Source organism: Zootoca vivipara, chromosome 10, assembly GCF_963506605.1.
Source record: "Zootoca vivipara chromosome 10, rZooViv1.1, whole genome shotgun sequence".
Lineage (NCBI taxonomy): Eukaryota > Metazoa > Chordata > Lepidosauria > Squamata > Lacertidae > Zootoca > Zootoca vivipara.
Window position 1 is genome coordinate 16,140,492 of NC_083285.1, and position 18,207 is coordinate 16,158,698.

At 45.0% G+C, this 18,207-nt stretch overlaps 1 protein-coding gene across 2 annotated transcripts in view; it reads left to right on the forward strand.

Moving 5' to 3' along the window:
• Positions 1–1,736: 1,736 nt before the first annotated feature.
• The window catches only part of LOC118091110 (V-type proton ATPase subunit S1-like), a 118,478-nt gene continuing 102,007 nt past the window's right edge, over positions 1,737–18,207 (forward strand). For both annotated transcript variants that reach the window (XR_009558252.1, XM_060279567.1), the window contains exons 1-4: positions 1,737–1,911; positions 8,972–9,101; positions 9,208–9,276; positions 13,966–14,159. Coding sequence is in view for 1 of the 2 variants with exons in the window: in XM_060279567.1 (XP_060135550.1) it covers positions 1,799–1,911; positions 8,972–9,101; positions 9,208–9,276; positions 13,966–14,159 (506 nt within the window). In the remaining variant the exon portion in view is untranslated. The remainder of the gene's footprint in view (positions 1,912–8,971; positions 9,102–9,207; positions 9,277–13,965; positions 14,160–18,207) is intronic.

An 18,207-nucleotide genomic window follows, 5' to 3' on the forward strand; every position in this document is an offset into this window, starting at 1 on the left:
TTGTGTACCACAGTGAAAGGTCGTGATTAGCGCTGTCAACTACTGGAAGACAAAAATCTGGTACCTGGGCAGGGCCCTGAGCAGATTAATCAGTGGTAAAATTACTGCCACTTGCTATGTAATTAGGGCAGAAGTCTAGAGAACAACTTTTCCTCTTTTTACCCCTAGGGTTGCCAGACTCAATAGAGGACAGGACTTCTGTGCCTTTAATTGCCCTGCTCTCTTTTGAGTCTGGAAACCTTAAAGAAAAACCAGCAGACCCTTTGCTTGGAAAAGGCACTTGGGCAAAAATTGCAAATATATGAAATGAATTTGGTATGTTGTCTTTGTCCTGTAACTACAAACTACAAGAGAAAAGGGGGGGGTTATCCTGAGGCACAGAATTTTGGAAAACTGCTTCTGTTAAATTGCATTGTTGTACATAGGCTATTGTGGGACATAGGAAGATATTTATTAGATTGGACTGTCGGATGGTGACCCAAACAGTAGCAGACAAAATTGAGGTTACCATTAAGGTTATGGATAATTAAGGTTATCCATAAAGGTTGCCTTTATGGATGTTCTGATACCCATGCAGATGTGAGATAAAAACTGGCTTTTCCATCCTCCTTCGCAAGCAACAGGTTCCTTAAATCAGTTCTGTGTATTCAGCTGATAAGAGCTTGCATTATTGTCTTCTCATCGTCGCCCACAAGGAGGGGTGGTGGTGTACAAATATATGCCATAGTTTCAACTTGCCAACATCCAAAATGTGTGACATGAGCTTTTGGAGGATGTGTGAAGGAGAACAAAAGTGAAAGATACAAGAATAAATTAGAAATGAGGCGAGTTTAATTTCTGGAACCAAAAAGGACACCCCTATTTTCATCGGAGAAATGTTGGGGGGGGGGGTATGTACTTCAACTAAGAAAATGATTTCTCAGCTGAGCAATTTGTGACCGTGAATGTTAAAAATCCAGCAATGGAGAATTTCTGTGGTGTCGCCCTTTCCCTTTATGGCCCTAAACACATGCTTATTTTGCTCAGTAATATAATAATAATAATAATTTATTATTTATACCCCGCCCATCTGGCTGGGTTTCCCCAGCCACTCTGGGCGGCTTCCAACAGAAAAATAAAACACAATAATCTATTAAACATTAAAAGCCTCCCTGAACAGGGCTGCCTTCAGATGTCTTCTAAAAGTCTGGTAGTTGTTTTCCTCTTTGACATCTGTTGGGAGGGCGTTCCACAGGGCAGGCACCACCACCGAGAAGGCCCTCTGCCTAGTTCCCTGCAACTTGGCTTCTCGTAACGGGGGAACCGCCAGAAGGCCCTCGGTGCTGGACCTCAGTGTCCGGGCAGAATGATGGAGGTGGAGACGCTCCTTCAGGTATACTGGACCGAGGCCATCTAGGGCTTTAAAGGTAAGCACAGTAGTTAATCCAGCCTTTGCCAATGGCTCCCAACAAACTCTGCTTAAGTTATAACTGTGGGAAATTCAGACGAGGTAAGCATGAGCCTAGTACCTCAAAGCAAACTACTAACTGCTGCCTCCAAAAATTGTATGTGAAGCCGGATAGAATAGCACTTTCCCTTGACGTCAAAGTGATCTGAAAGTTCACACCCACGTTAGACCTGGTTTGCTTTCTCTTGTTATGATAAAACAATTCCACCTTTGTTGACTCAAAACAGTCCTGCTGCAAGCCAGAAGCTTCAGTACCCAGCCATGTCAAAATCTCTTTTCCTCCCCCCCCCCCCCAAACTGGCTATAGTTTCCTGTTCAAGCAGCAAACCACACACAAACCCTGCCGGCATCATGTCAAGATGCAACGCTGTTTCATGGGTACAACTCATCTGCCTCTCCGGCATGCTATGCAAAGGAGTTTTGTCCTTGGATCATGTGCCAATGCTGCTTTGGTCGACACACAGGTGAGTCTTTCTGATAAGCCGCAGTACAAAATTGGTCCATTTTAGAACGCTGCTCCTTACCTTTAAAAAAGGCCTAAATCCAAGGGGTTGGAAATTGTGGCCCTCCAGATGTTGCTGGATTACAACCCCCTAGCAGCCTCAGTTGGCATGCCCAATGGTCACAGGTGGTAGGAGTTGGGGACTAGCATCATGTAGAGCAGGGGTGGCCAACTCCCAAGAGACTGCGATCTACTCACAGAGTTAAAAACTGGCAGTGATCTACCCTCTTTGGGGTTCAGGTCAAAGTTGTTGAGCTTTTTCAGGGAGGAGGTAAAATGTTGAGCTTTTTAAAGGGAAGCCACAGTTGTTCAGCTTCTTTAAAGGGAGCCAATGATCTACCAGTGATCTACCATAGATGTCCAGTGATCTACCAGTAGATCACGATCTACCTGTTGGCCACGCCTGATGTAGAGGACCAGAAGTTCCTTACCCCTAGCCCAAACTGTTTGAAGGCCAGGATATTTGAAGGCCTTAAATCTCTTCCTCTGTGACTCTGCCTGCCTTGCACATTCAGATCCTTGGCACTGTTCATGTCAAAGGTTTGGTTGGTAGGTATGCAGGAGAGGGGCTCTGCAATGGCATGCAGTCTCTAGGGCTATGCTGCGGGGGATGCCTCACAAGGTGTCCCCTCACCTTGTGCTGATGGCCTTGTTCTAAGACATTTTTATTCTGGCAGGTTATGGCATGTTTGATTCTTGAGCCCTGATAATTTAGTATCTTGTTTTGGCCAGATGTGGCTGTCGCCCAATGGTCACAGGTGGTAGGAGTTGGGGACTAACATCATGTAGAGGACCAGAAGTTCCTTACCCCTAGCCCAAACTGTTTGAAGGCCAGGATATGTGAAGGTCTTAAATCGTGTGTGTGTGTGTGTGTGTGTGTGTGTGTGTTGATTTTAATCTGGCACTACTATTCAGTCACTATATGCACTGGTAAGGCATCAGGTTGGGTAGATATATATATATTGCTTTGGAACCCATTTGTGTGCCAAGTCCAGGAAATGGTCTGAGCTATAGGACATCCATATTTTCATCGGAGAAATGCAACAGAACTAGAGGAGCTGAACATGTGATTCCCAGGAGGTTCTCCATTCTTGCAGTTCTTAAATGAAAGGGGCAAGAGGGGTTCTGGATGCCTGCCAGAGCTCTGAGGCCCGTAACAAATAACTAGATGGGGACAAAATGCCACGAGGAAAGGGGTGTATCGCTTCTTCTTTCTGCCTCTGAAGAAGGACACTTCTCCTCTGTGGAGAGCGCTCGAGTACAGTGTGTGCTTGCAGGAGGATATGTTTTCTGGAAGAAAGCTAATCAATGTTGCCTTGGGATTTGTGGGGTGCGGGGCTTGGGTCTGGCACCTTCCATGGGACCCCATAAACCTAGAACACAGAGGGCATGGCAACCTAATTTTTCTAAGCTGCATTGACTTGCCCTTCTGTGACATGAATCACATCTTCTTAGATCAGTGTTTCTCAACCTTTTTTGGGCCACGGCACACTTGTTCCATGAAAAAAATCACGAGGCACACCACCATTAAAAAAGTTAAAAAATTTAACTCTGTGCCGCCCTATATTATAATTATGACTGTAAGAAACACTTGCCAAATATTGCTTTCTGGCGGGTCAGTGATGAATATTGGCGGCCGCCAGGCTCGTTTGCACTGAGCTTTGGGAAAGAGGAGGAGAAATATTGCTTTCCGGTGGGTTAGCACTGTATATTGGCGGCCGCCAGGCATGTGACAATGGAAATCGCCCTTCTCGTCGCCGCACGTCGCGGCACACCAGCCAGCGTCTCGCGGCACACTAGTGTGCCGTGGAACAGCGGTTGAGAAATGCTGTCTTAGATCATTTTCTGCAAAATGGAAATATTAACAACTGTTTAGCGCAATGTGCCCTCTGCTGGTTTGGGGGCCCTGGAAAATGGCCTACTTTGCTACCTGATTGGGCTAGCCCAGAGCTTGTGTGTGTGTGTGTGTTGAGAGAGAGAGAGAGAGAGAGAGAGAGAGAGAGAGAGAGAGAGAGAGAGAGAGAGAGAGAGGCTAAGTGCATAAAAAAACTAAGTTCTGTAATTTTGGAAGAAAATAGCCAGTTGGGAAAAACAATAATGTATTCTGAAATAACACTGGTTTTAAAAAAATGAAAATGCATTCAAGTCTCCTTCGCCCTTTATCCTTATCTGATAATGGCTGCACCTGTTGTCACCACAAACAGGTGAAACAGGAGCTCTTCTCAGTAGACATAAGATGACCTAGAATTAGAAAACTTCAACTGGTAATAAAGCCAGGCGTCTCTTTGGAGAACAGCCAGAAACTTGCTCCATGCAGTTTCTTTCTCCCCGATTCCATATTAAAGCCAGTTTATGTTTGTAGTGTGATGCAATCAGGAAGCCGCGGACTTTGAATTTCAAGAACCCAACGGCCTGACCTAGGAGACTTTGACAACAGGGAGGGGGAGGGTGAAGAAGGGTGTGGTTGTCCTTGAAGTATCTCCTCTATTATGGTGTCAAGAAGCTCTGCTGAGAAAGGAAAGGACTGCTGTGGTTTGAACTGTGATTGTGGGTTGCACAATCATTTCGTGTATAGTTTCGATGTGCCCATAAGGCAGGGTCTGGAGATAGGATGGCCATATGTCCTATTTCTATTTGAAGACTTTATTCAGACGTGGCCTGTGGTCCTCCAGATTCTTTCAGACTCCAGCTCTCATTATCCCTGGCCAGCATGAAACATCTGGAGAGCCACACGTCCCTCATCCCTGCTCTGTTTGAAAGGCCATTTGGTCCCAAATCTGGTTCCCTAGTTGGTCGGGGAGCAGATTGGGACAGAGAAATCTTGTTGGGTCAAGCAAGGGAAAATCAAAGGTTGAAGACCTGCCAGATTCATGTATCTTTCTTCTCTTCTCCTTCCATCACAGTTTGTTTGTTTGTTTAAAAAACCATTCCAACGCTTCCAATGGAAGGGGAAATAATTATGCCAGCTCCCCAGCTGTTTGGGGAATGTGACAGGGAAATAAAATAAGCCACACCAACCCCTCCCCCAGAGCACCCCCCCCTGCTATTGGTGCACTAACGGCAGAGTGGCAAAAGCTGCAGGCCTTTTCATGCTACCTGGGCAGAGGGATTCTCCCTCTACTGCCATGGCCACAGAGATCGACATGTCATGGCCCCTGAGGGACCACAGAGTTGCACCCTTAATTACTTTTTTGCAAGTACCTTACAAAACCAGCAGAGAGCATGTACCACCTGAAAAGGGGAGGGAGAGGGAATGCCTTTTTTTAAAAAAAAGATCTAGCATGGTGAAACAAACCTGGCCTGCCATCTAAAACAACAAAACATGCATCTCCTGAGGCAAACGTGTGTAAATTCAATCAAATAATTAAGCAGCTAAAACTCTTATGGTTCATTGACTAAGGTTCCCCCCCCCATTAGAAAGCAGTTCTAAGAAATGCTCACTACCACCTCTCGCTCAACCTAGAAAATGTCAGTTTATTTATTTTAAAAAAGCTAGTTTGGTAGCAGGGGCGGAGGAAGGGGGGTGACAGACCGCCCCGGGTGTCACCACTGGGGGGGGGGCAGAATGCTGGGCGGCACTCACTGCGGGGCCTGCAGTGCGCCCGAGCCACACATCTCTTCTGGGAGAGATGCTGTGGCTTGGGCACGTACAGGCTCCGCGCTTCCCAAATGGTCCCTCCGCTGCCTCCCCCAGCTGTAGGGCAGCTGAGTGGGAGGAGGCAGGCAGACTCCGGAGGCCCCGCCCTCGCCCTGCCCTTATGGGTGGCTCGCCCCGGCCCTGAGTGCACCACCCCAGATGCCCGAGCAGCTTCCTCTACCACTCTTTGCTAGCCATAGAGTGGGAAGGAGCAATTGTAAGGAAGGCCACATGCCTGTTCTTTTGAAATATCCATAGCGTTCAATCAGGGGAAACCTTTGACAGTTTGTATAGTGACGGCCTGCTTTTGTGCCAAGATTGGGAGTGAAAGAAGCTCGTAAATGGTTTCCCCCGATTTGACAGTGCCACTCTGGCCAATATTTCCCCCTTCCTGCTTAAAAGAGAGATGCGGGCAGTTTTATTTGGCATATGGAATGCTCCGGTGAATACAAACAAGGTGAGCTATCCGACTGCATGTGCAAGAGATTTTTCTTTGAGGAATCAGACGTGCTAAATTTGAAGATGACATTTCATATCAGACCATTGTTGGGTTGCCACTCCAAATAAAATTCCCTCGGCTAGAAGTGAATTGGGCTGTCACAGTCATATCACTCAGCGAGATGCTTCGGTACCTGTTTGAAATTCCACTAAAGCAGCCGCTGGTTTTAATTATGTAGCCCCACCTGCCGCCGTCAGCAACAGGAGCATCTTCTGTCGGTTTCTAGCAGCTGGATGCGGATCCTGAAATTGTTTTAATTGGGGCATCTGTTTACATGAGACCAAGCAGGAGAGGAGTCTTCTTGTTTGTTGGCCTCCTCCTGGTTGAAAACCATACCAAAAATGATCAAAACTCAACAAATCTGCCACTGCTTGGGCTGATAGATAACTTGTGGACTTGCAAGCTCTAAATGTTTGGTTGGCAAATAGTTTGGCCAGAAGTACTACCTTACCTTTCAGCAGTTTTCTAGATGCCAAGAATAGTATTCCTTCTCCTTTTCTCTCAACTAAAGCAGGTCTGCAACCACATAGATCAGCTTTCCTCATCCTGGTGCTCTCCATGTGTCTCTGCCTACAACTCCCATCAACCCCAGCCAGTGAAGCTATGTTCTCAATAGCCTCACCATTGTATGCCCATGCTGGCAGTGGCTCATGGGAGTTGTAGTCCACAGCATCTGTCAGGTGTGGACTTAAGTAATCTTTCATAATAAGGAGCCATGTGCAAGACAAAAACTTGGTGCCTGCAAATGGATCTTCTCAATTATGGATCTTCTCAATTATGAATCTTCTCAATTTTGTATCTTCTCGGCTCGGCACCCTCTGGGGGGGGGGGATCACATGCACTGCCCAAAATCTAGAGGGCACCAAGTTGAGAAAGGCTGACTTGGAAATAACAACATGGGGGGGGGGGAAGGTTGGTAGAAGATTGCCTTCCACCATTCCTCTCGAAAATGCAAAACAGTTCTGAAAGAAAACCAGTTGTTCTAAGACAGGCACCCCCAAACCGGCCCTCCAGATGTTTTGGACTACAATTCCCATCATCCCCGACCACTGGTCCTGTTAGCTAGGGATCATGGGAGTTGTAGGCCAAAACAGCTGGAGGGCCGCAGTTTGGGGATGCCTGTTCTAAGAGAAGGATTCTAAATAGGCCATGAACCCATGAGAAGTAAAATGACCTGCATTTTAACAATGAATCTAGCTTTCCCAAAGTTATCTGTGTTCATATCCTTTCGAATGTAATGTCATTTATTATTTTTGTTACATCTAATTAATTCTGATTCATGTTTCACATATTATTTTTAAATTAATAGCAGATTTTTTTAAATTAAAAAACGCTTGGAAACATCCATCTGTGAGTATTTATTTCACACAAACTTGTGCTATTTTCACACATTATTTAAAACAAAATAGATGGGTGTTTGTTTCGCTATAGAATCATTTCAGACTGTGTTTATTTATTTCTCTGCTCTGATGTGAACCACGTAGATAATTTAACAAAGCCAAAAATGCTACTGTGGACCCAAAACACCAATGGGCCCTCAGAGGTTCTACTAATTAAATTAAAGGAAGAACTTACATCAATTTAGAGAGCTTATCAGATTTATAAAGCCACTTACAGAACCTGTAAAATATAATTATGTTAGATGAATTATATATTTGTAAAACATGAAGATAAACATAATCCCATGTATCCACATATAATTATCTGAAATCTTATACACATTTCGGAGTAGGGATGGGTGAACTAATTTCAGTTTGCCTCAGTTTTCTTTATTTGTTCATTCTTCAGTGCTGTTTGCCACATTTTTACATCTGTTTATTTTATTTTATTTTTAAAAAGAAACCACACCTTTTCATGCACATTTCTCCCACTAAACATGTCTTTATTTGCAATTTCCCTATATTTACAGATTTTTTCAAGCATTTCCCCTCAATATGATGCATTTTATTTGCACTTTTTTGGGGGGAGAAAGTGTGAAATAGGTAGGATGTCACAGAGCAAGCTTGGCCATAGTACTGACTTCCCATGGTACTGGAGCTGTGGCAAGCAGCAAGGACTCTCTCTCTTTTTGTGTGATGCTCTGCCCCCGTGACAGACATTGTGTGCTAGGCCGCACACCTCACGGTGGCCATTTTGTGACTGGGACCCTTGGCACTGGTCTCAATTTTTAAGTCTTTATAGCTCAAAGTGATAAACGTTGTTATGTATTGGTTTAATTTGTGTACATGAGTTTCTCTGCTAGTACCTTTCCCGCTCCAGGGCGATTCAAATGGGTGCGGTGACAGTTGCTATTGGTTAACTTGTTAGCACAATTTGGATCCTCACTCTGATAGGTTCCCGCCAAAATCTAAATGTATCCTTTCCCCAACCCCTGCTCCTGAGAGTATAAAAGGAGCTCACCCTTTCCCTCCAGTCAGTCAAGATTCCTACTGCAATAAAGAAGATTGTTATTGTTATACTTGACTCCTAGCAGTTCCTTGCTAGTATGCTGAATCACTATTCTGAGCTGACTTCACGAAGAGCTGAAATCACACTCACGACATAACAAACATCATCTCTAAAATGTTGCAAATAATATTTTATTGTGTAGAATTCAGTAGAGAAGCGGAAGGGGCAGGGGTAAAAAAGCCATTTTCTAATTTATCAGTGTGCCAGCATCTGCATCTCTCTCTCTCTCTCTCTCTCTCTCTCTCTCTCTCTCTCTCTCTCTCTCTCTCTCTCTCTCTCTCTCTCTCTCTCTTATGAAAAGGAATACATATGCACACACTTCACAAACATCACTCACACATACAAACAAACAATTATTATAAAAAAGTATTATGTGCGAAAATTTCGATCCCGTTAAAAGAAAAGTAAACAGCCCTTTGAAAAATTAATTTCTTTCAGATCCTTCCAAGGCTTGGCAACCACTTTACATGAAGGACATGTTATCTCAAAGCATGAGCTGCATGCATTGCTGAAGCAAGCTCTGGCTTCTCCAGATCCCAGAAACGTCGCCCTGTTTCTTCAAGATGCGGTAGGTGTTGGCAGTTTGTCTTGTCTCATAGCCGCAGAGTGCAGCTTGTGTCTAATGAGCCGAGATGCCCTCCCCCATTGACCTATGCTATCTTTTTTTCCTTCAGCTTAGTGTGGATGACTTCACACGTTACGCCGGCTCCTCTGGAAATGAGACGCCGTTTCGCAATGTTCAGGCAAGCATAACTATCTCATATGGCGTCTCCCGGCAGTTTTCAAAAGCAAAACAAAGCGACACCTGAAAGGAATGACAGAGACATTGCAATTCTGGTAACAGGGTGAAGCCTCTTTCCAGCTCGAGAAAGTGATAGTCGTAAAATAAACTTAGGTAAAGGTAAAGGGGCCCCTGACCATCAGGTCCAGTTGTGTCCGACTCTGGGGTTGCGGCGCTCATCTCGCTCTATAGGCCGAGGGAGCCGGCGTTTGTCCGCAGACAGCTTCCGGGTCATGTGGCCAGCATGACAAAGCTGCTTCTGGCAAACCAGAGCAGCGCACGGAAACGCCGTTTACCTTCCCGCCGGAGCGGTCCCTATTTATCTACTTGCACTTTGATGTGCTTTCGAACTGCTAGGTGGGCAGGAGCTGGGACCGAGCAACGGGAGCTCACCCCGTTGCAGGGATTCGAACCGCTGACCTTCTGATCAGCAAGCCCTAGACCCTGTGGTTTAACCCACAGCGCCACCTGGGTCCCCCCCCCCAAATAAATAAATAATGAACTTAAGCACCTGCAATTTTCAGGAAAGTGTTTGAAGTTACCCAAGACTTGGTGTTTCTTCTGTGCGTGGAGCTCTGGCAATGTGGGAGTTCCTACATGGTTTCTCAGCTTCTGAGGGGTGGTTCAGTTAAGGAGATTCTGTCAGGTTCAGAGGAATATTTTGTCAACTAAATTATAGGTGATAACTGTGCATGCACACGAATGCTCATACCAATAACAAACTTAGTTGGTCTCTAAGGTGCTACTGGAAGGAATTTTTTTTAATTTTGTTTCTACTATGGCAGACCAACACGACTACCTACCTGTAACTAGAACTAAGGGCTGTATTCAACTAAATTTTACTCACGGTAGACCCATTGAAATGAATGAATTTACCCTGAGTAAAGCTTAGTTAAATACCTGTGTTTCAACTGGAGTTAAATGAATGATTGTTAGAAGAATTCTCATTCCAGCAATAGGGCATGTGTTTAAAATTAAAAAAAGCCCCTAAATGCTAAGCAATCTAAATGCTTCAAGGAATGTAGTGATGCTAATTATCCATTGACTTGACGATGCTCACATAGCCATTACCTGAGAGGAAACAGATGGCTCTTTGATCTCCTTTTAACAAAGAGTACTAATGAGTCTGTATTTTGGGAAATGAACAATGTACTGTAACTAAAATACTTATAATCAGGAATGGGGAACCCCAAGTCTTAACCTTTCACCCAACATGGGGATTGGGCCCATGACCCTGAGATTAGGAGTCTCATGCTCTACCAACTGAGCTATCCAGCAATTGTGGCTTCTCCCTCTGTAAGAAGATCAGCTGCGGTAAATGTCTCAGAGGTCTTGTGTTCCTTGTAAATATGCAAAAAGTAGTCCTTGCATTTTGCAAGTGCATGCAATTTTGGGGATGCAATTGCATCTTGAAGCATGAGGCTTTTAAAACAGTAAAATAGGACCTGCAGTTCAGCTATGCATTGCCCATGCTCTTACCCTTGTTGTCAATTACTTCTCTACTGGAAAAAGAGAGGCACCAGTGCAACTCTGGTTGTACTTGTTGTTTGTGACTAGAGGTCCTGTGTTGGATGGGCATTCTGACGGGCATCGGAAGATACATCCATCAGGTTCAATAAGCACCCAGGTGATCACTGTGGTGTAAATGCATGTTGAATGCATGCTCGTATTTTCCTTGCTGGAGCTGGTCAAAAGATACTGGATCCAATCCTGCTTTCCCCACATTTGGAGAGAAGATACTGAAGTGGCTTCTCAGTGGATGCAAACAGAACTGTACACTCCTGTCTGTCTCCAGGGTCTATGCCACTAAAGGGTGGTGCTGTGGTCTAAACCACTGAGTCTCTTGGGCTTGCCGATCGGAACATTGGCGGTTCAAATCCCCACAACGGGGTGAGCTCCCGTTGTTTTGTCCCAGCTCCTGCCAACCTAGCAGTTCAAAAGCACACCAGTGCAAGTAGATGAATAGGTACTGCTGTGACGGGAAGGTAAACGGCGTTTCTGTGTGATCTGATTTCTGTCATGGTGTTCCTTTGCGCCAGAAGCGGGTTAGTCATGCTGGTCCCATGACCTGGAAAGCTGTCTGTGGACAAATGCCGGCTCCCTTGGCCTGAAAGCGAGATGAGCGCCACAACCCCATAGTTGCCTTTGCCTGGACTTAACCATCCAGGGGTCCTTTACCTTTTACCTATGCCACTACCACGTGGAGATGTGCTCTAATATGGCAGAGCAATTTGTTTAAAGCAGAAACAACACCCACATACCCCCCCACACACAATTCACGTATGGTGACACTTGTAGGTACCCACCCCTGTTTCTACTAAAATTATCTTGTGTGCCAGAGACCCTATAATAATAATAATAAAGTTTTGTTTATACCCCGCCCTCCACACTCAAAACCAGGCTCAGGGCGGCTAACACCAATAAAATTACAATAAAACATAAAAAGCAAGTAATTAAAATACAGATTAAAATACAATATTAAAATTTTAAAAAGTCTCATTTTAAGTAGTCCATAAATCCAAACCATGGGGGAGGAAAAACACAAGGGTCAGACTAAGTCCAGCCCAAAGGCCAGGCAGAACAGCTCTGTCTTGCAGGCCCTGCGGAAAGATGACAAATCCCGCAGGGCCCTGGTCTCCTGTGAAAGAGCATTCCACCAAGTTGGGGCCAATACTGAAAAGGCCCTGGCCCTAGTAGAGGCCAATCTAGCCACCTTATGGCTCGGGATCTCCAGAATATTGTTGTTTGTGGACCTTAAGGTCCTCCGTGGGGCATACCAGGAGAGGAGGTCCCGTAGGTACAAGGGCCACATAGGGCTTTAAAGGTCAAAACCAGCACCTTAAACCTGATCTTGTACTCCACCGGGAGCCAGTGCAGCTGGTAAAGCACTGGATGAATGTGATCCCACGGCCAGGACCCCATAAGGAGCTTCGCCGCGGCATTCTGCACCCGCTGGAGTTTCTGGGTCAGCTTCAAGGGCAGCCCCGCATAGAGCGAGTTACAATAATCAAGCCTGGAGGTGACCCTCACATGGATCACTGTGGCCAGATCAGGGCAAGAGAGGTAAGGGACCAACTGCTAGTTGAATGACAGCTAAGGAGAGGCTGTGCCCAAAGTCAAGTACCTGGTAGGGTTGACAGTTAATTTTTGGACTTGTTTTCAGCAACTGAGTCATTCCGTTTTCAACCTTGTGGGCCACATGAGCAAGCTGTAAAAGTGGATTGCACTTGCTTCCTAGAAGAACACAGAAAAATACCTACTGTAAGCAATTTAAAAAAGACACAGAAAGGTCAGGGAAGTGTAAGCAGGGGGAGAAGAGGCAACGTGGAACATAATAGTTTTAGAAAGCTGATAGCATTAGAAAACTATATAGAACCGAACTTATTTGTTTATTCATTTATACCTTATTTTTTCTCCCCCTTCACAATTAATCCTCATAGTTCTCAGTTAATCCTCACAACAGCCCTGTGGGCTAAGAGGCAGTGACTGGCCCAAGGTCACCCAGTGAGCTTCATGTCTGAGTGAGGATCTGAGCACTGGTCTTCCAGATCCTAGTCCATGGATTTGGAGGAAGATAAAGATCTGACTCGCTGGGCTAAACATTTCCAAGCTCTTTTTCTTGCAACGCAGATGTAATATGACGGTCATGCGTATTTGCTTATACAGTGGTACCTCAGAAGTCGAATGGAATCTGTTTTGGAAGTCCGTTCGAATTCCAAAATGTTCGGAAACCAAGGCGCAGCTTCCGATTGGTTTCAGGAAGCTCCTGCAGCCAATCGGAAGCCATGGAAGCTGCATCGGATGTTCAGGTTCCAAAGAACGTTCGCAAACTGGAACATTCACTTTGCGGCGGTCGGGAGCCAAAACGTTCGACTCACAAGGCGTTTGGGATCCAAGGTACGACTGTTGCCATGCCCACCCAGTCTCAGCTAATTAAGCGTCAAGGTCTGAGCTCAGTGTGGCTGGAGGGAAAAGCTGTGGTTCAAACGAGCAGATAGTTGGACTTCAAAGCAGGCACACCAGGGGCGAATGGGCCAGAGAGATGTGGAGATCTGTGTTATCACCTGAACAGGTCACTTCACTGCCTGATGACTGTAATAATCGTGAGAGAATTGTGAGGCTTCCTTAAAACTGCTAGTATGCCACATCATAGGACAGGACCATTCATCATAGCTGCCAAGTTTTTCCTTTTCTCACAAGGAAGCCTATTCAGCATGAGGGAATTTCCCTTAAAAAAAGGGATAACTTGGCAGCTATGCCATTCATAGTTCTCAAAAAAATATATATATTTAAACAATATTTTAAACACAAGGTTGACTTTTTCATCAACCTATAAACTGCTTGCAAAACAGCCAATTTTCACATGTACACACAGAGATTGATTAATCACCCCCCCACCCCACAAAAAAACATTCAGAAAATTGTGAACACTTGAACATTTTTTTGTTCAGCTTGATGATGATGATTATCGGGTTGTTTATATAATGAAATTGCATGTCAAATTCTTGTTGAGGATAACAGAGTTTATTTCGCATAATGGAGGCTATAAAAGACTGTAATCAAGCCTATCAGAGTAAAAAAGAAAAAGAAAGCAATCATTCCTGCCTTAATCATACAATTCATAATTAACTGTTCTTTGTGCTTACTACAGGAACTTCTGAAGACTTCATCATCTTCCTTAGTCTTGCCGGCTGTGGACTGCCATGCTGTGAATCACCTTTCAGGGTACCTCCAAGAAACGCTGAACTGGGCCTTGGTAAATGTAGACGGCAAAGATACACCACAGCTGATGGTGAATGGATCCAAACCCAATGTGTTTGTGATAAAACTACCACTGACCAGCAGGTATGAGGTGCCGTAAAGGATATTATTATTATTATTATTATTATTATTATTATTATTATTATTATTATTATTTTATTATTATTTATTAAATTTATATGCCACCCTTCATCCGGAAATCTCAGGGAGTTCACAGCACTCTTGCATGCATGTACAAAACTCTTGTGGCTTTTTACGCAGGCCTTATGTAAGAATCATACATGTAGCAAACTCACTGAAATGAATGAAATGAAGTTAATCACATCTATAGGTATTTTCTGTGTAGGACTAGCATCGGATACAGCATCTCCACCCCCATTGTTTAGCCCAGATGCCGAGATCCAGCTCTGAGGACCTTCTGGTGGTTCCCTCACGGAGAGAAGTAAAGCTACAGGGAACCAATAGTGAGCGCTCCAATTGGAGAACAGCCTTTACCAAAGGTGTCATGGACTTCGAAGACGCTCAAACTCAGGACAAAAGGGAGAAATGAGCTAAGAGGAAGGCATATTTGGCAAACCCTCACCGGGATCAACTCCCGCCCGGAAACCTACGTCCCCACTGCGGAAGGACGTGTGGATCCAGAATTGGCCTCCACAGTCACTTATGGAATCACTGTTAAGATCGTGTTCATGGAAGACAATCTTACTCGACGATGAGTGATCGCCAAAGAAGAAGGAAAAAGACAGGGAACCAAGCAGAGAGTCTTCTTGGTAGTAGCACCCGCCCTGTGGAACACCCTCCCATCAGATGTCAAGGAGATGAGTAACTATAGAACCTTTAGAAGACATCTGTATAGGGAAGCTTTTTAATATGTAGTGTTAAAAGGCGCCAAGGGTCTTCTGGCAGTTCCCTCTCTGCAAGAAGTGAGGTTACAGGGAACCAGGCAGAGGACTTTCAGGTGAGGTTTGATTCCAATTTCCAACTCCCATCAGCCAGACAACTCACATCATTCTTCGCCATTGGCCATGCTGCCAGGGGCTGTTTAGAGGTGTAGTACAAAACATCTGGACTACAAGTTGAAGAAAGCTGATCAAGGATTTTGGGAACTATATTCCAACAATATCCAGAGAGTCACAGGCTCCTCCAGTCTGTGATATAAATTTATGATGAGAATCATCTTTCCAAGCTTCCTGGAGATGATGGTTATTGAACCTGAGTCCATCCACATGCCAAATTTATGTGCTATGATCGATCTATGGGCCTTTCCCTAAGGGGGAGAACCCATAACGCTGAGGAACAATGTTAGGAAAAACAACATGTCAAACACATTCCATATTATTACATTTTCCAAGTGCATCATTTGAATAAAGCTGGGAGGCAAGTCATTCATCTTGACTCCTATTGCCTGACACCAAGAAACAGGCAAAAATAAAATAGGTGACTCATTTGTAAATGATAAATGGATTTTTTTAAAAAAGGAACCCAGAACAATTCTATGAAATCCAATATCATCTGAGTTAGCAGAAAAAACCCCATATTGATATAATAAAAATGTTTTAGATGTGTTGTGTCTCTTTCATTATCCGTAACCTCCTAAGGTTCTGTTTACCTGACTTGTGCCATCATTTGTTGTATGTTAATAGTCAGCATAGAGTGATTTTTCACCTTCACAGTAATGTGGTGAAGCTGCCTTCTGAATATGTCCACTTTTGGTTATTATCCCCTGGGACAACCACAGAGAAATGAATGCATTCCAACGGGCGGGTAAAAATATTGCCTTACCATGTAGCATCATATTCAAAATACAATTTCCTGTCTCGCATTTTCTTAGAAGGCTTTTTGGAATGACCCCTGAGAATTCACACACACATGCATGTATGCACGCATATACACAACTCCGAATGGTTTGAGAGTGCTTCTTGATATTTTTATCCAAATGCACCACCTTGTAGTGTAAAGCAATCGCTTAAAAACCTCACCTATGCAAGCAATACCACAGGCATTGCCCTCTACCCTATCCCAGTGCACACGACACGCAGATACCATACAGCCGGTTTCCTCCAGAGACACATGTGTATCTAACATGCGTGCTGGAATTCAACAACATCCTGTGGGCTCACAGCACAGGATCTTCACCTCTGGCTCAGAGAAAAGGCGGCACAAATTGAGAAAACCAATTTAATGCATCTATAGCATGAGGTCAACTTGGCTAAAGTTTGGCAGTTTTGCTCCCTCAAGCAGCTTGGCTAGACCTGGCTAGTTTTGGAGGTATGCTTGGGGATAGTTGCAGTGTCCCTTTCTGAACAACTCACGTAGTTTCAGTGGCATGTGGGGGGGGGCATCGGGAAGGGCAGTCCTCTATCTAAAGTCCAAATCTGGTTTAAATGTACAGAACTATAAGGCAGGAGAAATCCTGAGAAATCTCTGTGTGGGACAAGAAGCTACAGTTAGAACTGGATATGGAACAACTGATTGGTTCAAAATTGGGAAAGGAGTAGGACAAGGCTGTATATTGTCTCCCTGCTTATTTAACTTATATGCAGAATTCATCATGTGAAAGGCTGGACTGGATGAATCCCAAGCTGGAATTAAGATTGCCGGAAGAAATATCAACAACCTCAGATATGCTGATGACACAACCTTGATGGCAGAAAGTGAGGAGGAATTAAAGAACCTTTTAATGAGGGTGAAAGAGGAGAGCATAAAATATGGTCTGAAGCTCAACATTAAAAAAACTAAGATCATGGCCACTGGTCCCATCACCTCCTGGCAAATAGAAGGGGAAGAAATGGAGGCAGTGAGAGATTTTACTTTCTTGGGTTCCATGATCACTGCAGATGGTGACAGCAGTCACGAAATTAAAAGACACCTGCTTCTTGGGAGAAAAGCAATGACAAACCTAGACAGCATCTTAAAAAGCAGAGACATCACCTTGCCGACAAAGGTCTGTATAGTTAAAGCTATGGTTTTCCCAAAAGTGATGTATGGAAGTGAGAGCTGGACCATAAAGAAGGCTGATCGCCGAAGAATTGATGCTTTTGAATTATGGTGCTGGAGGAGACTCTTGAGAGTCCCATGGACTATAAGAAGATCAAACCTATCCATTCTGAAGGAAATCAGCCCTGAGTGTTCACTGGAAGGACAGATCCTGAAGCTGAGGCTCCAATACTTTGGCCACCTCATGAGAAGAGATGACTCCCTGGAAAAGACCCTGGTGTTGGGAAAGATTGAGGGCACAAGGAGAAGGGGACGACAGAGGACGAGATGGTTGGACAGTGTTCTTGAAGCTACCAACATGAGTTTGACCAAGCTGCGGGAGACAGTGGAAGACAGGAGTGCCTGGCGTGCTTTGGTCCATGGGTTCATGCAGAGTCGGACACGACTAAACGACTAAACAACAACATAAGGCAGGAGAGCAGCAGGCACCTTGAGGTTTCTAATCAACAGCACACCTATCCAGCAGTGGAGGAAGCCTCTCGGGCACCTGGGGCGTCGTGCCCAGGGGTGGGGTGAACTGCCCATAGGGGTGGGGCACACAACACCCATAGGGAGGGACAGGATGGGCGGTGCCCATAGGAACCTCTGGGGCACACGGCGCCTGATGGGCGGGGCATGGGGCACCCATAGGGACAGGGCGTGCTGTGGTACAGCCGTCCTACAGCTGGGGGGGGGAGGCAGTGGGTGGACTGCATAGAGCCTGAGGGCACTAGAGACACGTGGCTTGGGTGTGCTGCAGGCCCCACAGTGAATGCCGGCTGCCATTTTGTCACTCCCCCCAGTGGTGACACTCTGGGCGGACCGCACCTACTGCACCCACCTTGCTGCACCTAGCTGTTCAAGGGCAACATCATGGCCCCTACTTTTCTTGGACTAGATAGCCCTTCAAATAGAGAGCAGGCAGCTTTCTCTACTATGGTGAGATGCCATGTATTTCTCTTTTAATTAAAGCAATTATCTATTTGTGTGTGCGTGTGTCGCTCTATGTAGCGACGTATGCAAATTTTATGCAATTCTGTATCCTCTTATCCTGCTTTTTGATGGCACACATGGGTTCTCCTATCCCTGCCCCCTTTCTCATCATTTGCGTGTGGAGACATTTTAAACATCCCCAAGAAATAAATTCAGACCGACT